Genomic DNA, 5,983 nt, shown 5'->3' on the forward strand with positions numbered 1-5,983 from the left:
CTGACGGCGCTGAGAGTGGACATCCGGCAGCAGTTAGCCCAAGAGCTCAGGGGCATCAGCCTGATGACAGATACCCTGGAGCTGACGCTTGGTGTGAAGTGGATGGACCCCTACGAAGTTGCCACCGAGGAGGGACTTCTCCCACCTTTGCCTCGGCAGGAGACAGAGCGAGCCATGGAGATCCTGAAAGTGCTCTTCAATATCACATTTGATTCCAGCAAGAGGGAGGTGGACGAGGTAAGCTCCTTAGGTGTCCCACCCCACTGCATTTACGTGTCTCCGGGCTGTGGTTTGACTACTGGTTTTCTCCTCCGCTGGCATTTCCTCATATGACATTCTGTCCTTCGTGCAGCTTCCCAGTACATGTAAGGGTGGCAAGAGACTTGTGTGTCCGGACCTTCCTCCCTCGAGCACTCCCTCTGTCCAAGGCATTATTAACCCTTAAGACTTTCAGAGTGTTACAACTTAAAAATTGGGTAGTCTTCCTTCTTAATGACATGATTTGTTGTGCAAGTGAGACGGCAGAGCCCTCGGATAACTCGCTTCTGAGTGTGGCCTGGTACTCTTTCACCTTCTGGACAAGGTCAAAAGAAGGTGTGGTGGAGGAGATCTCTGGCTAATCCACGGGCCTGTTTCGGGGCCTCTTCCAGCCCTTGACTCAGTGTTGTAGAGTGCGAGGAAAAGTATGGGGCAGCAGGAAGACTTGTGTGTTGACCTCAAAAGCAGAATCGGGAGGCTGCTTCCATTTAAATGCCCTGCTGTCAGTTGTCAGGCTGCTGGAGGGAGGGATGGGGCTGTGGGCTGCAGGGGCAGCAGGTTCTGGGATGTGGAGGATCCCCTTTCCTGATCACGGTTTTCATTTTCTATTTTGGGGCCAGGAAGATGCTGCTCTGTACCGGCACTTGGGTGCCCTCCTGCGCCACTGCCTCATGATCTCTGCTGATGGAGAGGACCGGACAGAGGAGTTCCACAGGTCTCTGTTAGATAACTAGGTCGTGATCTTCACTAGAAACGGGTCTCCCCAAGGCAGATCCTGCCTGACCTTGGCATTAACGTCCTCTGCTTGTGTGGGGATTGCTGAGGTCACTGCTGACAAGCAGCATCTTTGGTTTGGCCTGCAGGTTCCTCGTGCTGCTAGCCCTCAGAAATAGCCCTGCCCTTCCCACAGGTCATGTCTGCCAACGCCACAGCCTCCCGGCCTGCAGGAGGAAGTGTTTTCTCCAGGCCTGCCCGACCCCAAGGGCTGTATTCAATATCCCGCGTCAGGCGTTCTTGACAGTGCCACCCACTTTGGTGGGCAACTTGCCAGAGCAGATGTTTGGTACTTTTTAATTAAAGAGTCCATGGGCTGGCCTAATTAACTCTCTGTCTCTTGAGCTGTGCTGAGGAATTGCCTGTGTCATATTGCTGAGCATTGTTGACCCAGGAGCGTCAGCTTTGAGCAGGTGACACCATCCTGTCCCCAAGAAAACTGTAGTCAGAGGAATCCTAAGCAATGTATTGCACGGACCATCAAGGTGAGGAGGGGTGATGCAGCAGCAGACCCTAGAGAAAGACCTGTGACCACCCAGATTGGTCCTGCTTGGTCTCTGTTGAGATACATGGTTTCTCAGTTGTCACCGAAGTCTCTTTGGACTCCCAGCAAATAGTTCAACCACCCAAAAAGCAGTTTAATTTAACCCTTTTTAGTGGTGTGAGGAGCTTGGAATGCAGTCCAAAGACAGCTTGGATGTCAGGGTCCTCACGCTCCTGGAAGTTAGTAATGAACCCTCCTTTCTGCATAGCTGAAGAACTTCTGTGAACAAAGATCCATGACCATGTGTTCACTTCTGTTCTCTTTTATATGTTTAGTCATACGGTTAACCTTCTGGGCAACCTGCCCCTGAAATGTCTGGATGTCCTCCTGACCCCAAAAGTCCGGCCAGGCTCACTTGAGTACATGGGTGTCAACATGGACGCAGTCAGCATCCTGCTGGATTTCCTAGAGCGGCGCCTTGACAGGGTGAGTTGTGAGGCTGCTGTGCGAGTTCGTCACTACTCGGTTTTTGTAGGTTCACTGCAGGGCACCTTTCCTTTGGCCTACGCTCAGCCTCGGAAAGCCCGGTGCCAGCACCGCAGGAGCACCAGCAAGGCATGGTTAGTTTGGAGATACCCCTTTATAGAAGGGGCAGTTTTTAGCAGAGGCAAAACTGTTATGGTTGGTGGGACTAAAACAACATCTGTTGACTGGGAAGGTGACTGCATCATTGCTCTGTGGACTGCATAAAGTTGAACAACTGCGATTGGTTGAACAGTGGAGGATTAGCTGGGCGATTGAAATATAGGTGCTCTGTTTCGCTCAACTCAGTAGTGATCTGGTGGGCAGCTTCTGGAAGCCTGAATTTGCATTATTTTCAAGGTGGCTGTGGTTTTCAGTCTCTGGAGTTATGCCAAAGGGCCTCCAAATTTCACCACTGCACTTCTCCTCTCTGGATGCCCCACACGCGTATTTCTAGCACTGCCATGCCGCAGAGCAGGGCTTGGAAAACTGCGGTTTGAGGAGTGACAAAGCACGGAAATTCCTGTAGCACAGGCTGGAAAGCTTTGGTGTCCATCTGTTTCCCTGATGGTCTGTACTCGTGTTGTCCACCACAAGCCAGACAAGGTGAGCTCAGTGTGACTAACGTATTGTTCATTTTGTGGACGCTTCTGCAGGGACACAAGCTGAAGGAGAGTTTGACCCCTGTGCTGAACCTGCTGACCGAGAGTGCCCGAGTCCACCGCCAGACGAGGAAGTTCCTGAAGGCAAAGGTACGTGGTGGTTCAGCCGAAGTTAAATGAAGCTGCACTGAGGAGAGAGGAGAATAGGAAACCGCCTGATTATTGCCATCTTCCAAACAGACCTCCGCTGCCTCTCTACTAGGATCTGATACGCGGGTGCTTAAGGCCCTTGGTACCCACAGGATTTTTTTCACGTCTCCCACAGTCTGTGGGTTTATTAGTTCTAGCTGACTTGTAAAACACGTGTACGTTTTCCCGTCTGACCTGCTGTAGCTGTTCTAGTTCCACTGATCACCCCTCACTGTGGCCTCGTAGGTGCTGCCTCCGCTCCGGGACGTGAGGAATCGGCCAGAGGTGGGGAACTCGCTGCGGAACAAGCTGGTGCGTTTGATGACCCACATCGACACCGACGTGAAGCACTGCGCAGCAGAGTTCCTCTTCGTGCTCTGCAAGGAGAGCGGTGAGTTGCAGGGACTTGTTGTGCGCTTTGGTGACAGGGAGTCCTGGAGCTTGGCCTCTGGGCAAGCCCGAGAGCGTGGGATGGTGACCCTCTGCAGCCGACAGGAACTCTGTCTTCCCTTGGGCCAGATACACTGAGTAGGGAAAAGTGGAGAGTATCCAAGTGCTCTCTGGGAAGGAGTTGTCTCTCACGCCAGCGGTGATGGAAAGCTCTGCTGGAGGACACCCTGACACCCTGCAGACAACCTGTCCTGCATCGAGCCCCTCACCCCGTGGGTGTTGTCCCGTCCGTTCCTGGTGCGTGGTGTGGGAGCCATGTTCCCTGTCAGAGCTCAAAGAAGCGTTGGCATTTCTGGGCCTCCGTGGCCTTGCACCGATCTTGCTGTCGGGGCACACAGGAGCAGACGGGGCCGGAGAGGCAGGAGGGGAAGCACAGGGCGGTCTCTCTCCCCTTCTCCCGGCAGTGTCGCGGTTTGTGAAGTACACGGGCTATGGGAATGCAGCCGGGCTCCTGGCAGCACGAGGCCTCATGGCTGGCGGTCGGGAAGAGGGAGAGTACTCGGAAGATGAAGACACAGACACTGAGGAGTACAAAGAAGCAAAGCCCAAGTAAAGAAGTCTGCTCCCCCTCTATGGCACCCCTCTTCCTACACCACCTTTTGCTCTGTCCCTTTCTTCATCTGCCTCCCTGCCGTCTCCCCTGTCCTGCTCTCACGTGTGCATTTCCTTCTGCATTACTTAGCAGTTTCACCCTTACCTTTGATGTCCTCTTCCACCCTCTCTACCCGTTCCTTGGGTGAAACGCTGAGCTGGCCGAGCTGCTCGTGGTGTGGGTGGTCACCGGTGCGTATACTTGGTCCCCGCAGCTGGGTGGTGCGGGCTCTAGAGCAAAGTGGGTTCCTTCAGCCAGAGCCCATCCTGCACCAGACATGTTCATGGTGTGCACGTGGCAGTATCTCTCTCTAATCCGTGTCTCGTACCCTTTTTTGGCATCTTCACGTCTCGGTGCAGCCGCAGGCTTTTACTGTGCGCTGGGATAAGGGTGGTCCCTTCTTGCAGCGGGGTTGGAAGTGCCAGTTAATCCTCTCCATCTGCAGAGCCCTGCGCTGCTGGAGTGAGCTGGTTTTTGTTGGTGGGTGGGTGGTTGGTTTGTTTATTTGTTTGCTGGGTTCTTTTGGGTTTTTTTTCCTCTTTACCTCCTGGTGGGTGGTGGTAACTTGAGGATGAGGGGTGTGCAGGGAGAGCTGGAGGGATGCATTCAGCTGCGCGTCCCATACAATCTAGCATCCTGTTCAATGTGGTCTGCAGGTTGGGTTTTGGGGCTTTTTTTTTTCCTGTGTTATCTTTTTTGCCTCCTGAGAGGGAACAAGTATTGTGTGCCCTTGTGCACTGCACTGTGGAATTGGCAGGATGGGGCTGTTGCTCACACCAGAGAAACGGGAGGGATTTCTAAAGGGGGACAAGTGTGCATAGGACATACAGAAAGAGATCGGAAGCGCCATGTTGCGCTGCGATAGCATGTGGGGCTAATGAGACGAGCAGCAATGACAGTCAGCCTTGGGGTTGTGTTCCTCTGCTCGGGAGAGGCAAAAAAGGTTTTTAAACAGCCCTTTTGTCACTTCTCTGCTTTACCTCCCTCCTTTGTCCCGGCCTCACTATTCTTCTTGCAGCATTAACCCTGTGACGGGACGCGTCGAGGAGAAGCTACCCAACCCCATGGAAGGGATGACTGAAGAGCAGAAGGAATATGAAGCCATGAAGTTAGTCAACATGTTTGACAAATTGTCCAGGTACTAGAAAATGGTGTATGTTCATGTCTGCATTAGCACCCGTGCGTCTGTGGTTTATGTTTATCACGGACCTTTCTTTGGATGTATTCCCAAGGCCACCACGAACTGACGGGATGTAAGAGAGAGTGGGGGGGATACATGGGGAAATATTTCCTTAGGCGGGGCCCCGTTATGTGCAGGGAAGGCACTGCAAGCCCCACACAGCACCTCTTTGGCGCCATGGCATACTGCAAAATTCCTCTATGCGCCCTCGCTGTGTTTCCAAGCACCTGCTGCCTCATCAGATTTGGCTGGGGGCTGAGTAAGAACAGCAGCCGCTGTCCTGGCAAGGCTGCACGTGCTGGAGGTTTCATGGCTAGAACTGTTCCCTACTTTTAAAAAAGGATTCTAAGTGGTGGCCTGGCGTTGTTCTGGGCTGCCTCCGGGCAGTTTCCACAACCCCACACTGCTGCTGTAGCACTTATTGAAATTGTGTGACCTTCTCCCCCTCTCCTCCCTGGTTGCAGAGAGCAAGTCATCCAGCCCATGGGCATCACGCCGAGTGGCAACCTGGCCCCCATGGAGAATGCCATCCGCGATATGGCTGACGAGAGGTCGTCATCCGACTCGGACCTGGGGCTGGATTGATCCTTGCCCCAGCCTCAGGGAGCTGGGGAGCCTCCGTCCGCTCTCCCTCCAGAACTGGTGCTGCACCCAGAGGCTCGTACTGGGCCGGGACTCTCCCTGTGGGATCTGGATCCAGTCTGGACCCCTCAGTTCACAACAAGGAACACCTCCTGCCTCCTTCCCAGCTCCATAACCACCCCTCCTTCCAGAGCGTCTTCATGGCCTGGCTCCACCTTGGTCTCTCCTGTCAGCAGCCTTGAGGATTTCATACTCCAAATTGCTTCCAGGACTTTCCAGTAGGATTTTTTTTTTTTTTTAAATACATGATGTTTGGGAAGAAGGGGGGGCGGGGGGGGGATCTGTCTGTT

The 5,983-nt window shown here is 53.6% G+C and overlaps 1 protein-coding gene across 1 annotated transcript in view; it reads left to right on the forward strand.

Moving 5' to 3' along the window:
* RIC8A (RIC8 guanine nucleotide exchange factor A) overlaps positions 1-5,951 on the forward strand; it is an 11,983-nt gene extending 6,032 nt beyond the window's left edge. Inside the window, exons 4-11 of the mRNA XM_009880562.1 lie at positions 1-237; positions 879-973; positions 1,852-2,002; positions 2,695-2,790; positions 3,076-3,220; positions 3,684-3,828; positions 4,890-5,009; positions 5,516-5,951. The exon at positions 1-237 is cut by the window's left edge and continues 1 nt beyond it. Coding sequence (XP_009878864.1) covers positions 1-237; positions 879-973; positions 1,852-2,002; positions 2,695-2,790; positions 3,076-3,220; positions 3,684-3,828; positions 4,890-5,009; positions 5,516-5,636 — 1,110 coding nt within the window. The 3' untranslated portion in view covers positions 5,637-5,951. The remainder of the gene's footprint in view (positions 238-878; positions 974-1,851; positions 2,003-2,694; positions 2,791-3,075; positions 3,221-3,683; positions 3,829-4,889; positions 5,010-5,515) is intronic.
* Positions 5,952-5,983: the final 32 nt, after the last annotated feature.

The sequence above is a fragment of the Charadrius vociferus genome, unplaced genomic scaffold (assembly GCF_000708025.1).
Source record: "Charadrius vociferus isolate BGI_N301 unplaced genomic scaffold, ASM70802v2 scaffold843, whole genome shotgun sequence".
Lineage (NCBI taxonomy): Eukaryota > Metazoa > Chordata > Aves > Charadriiformes > Charadriidae > Charadrius > Charadrius vociferus.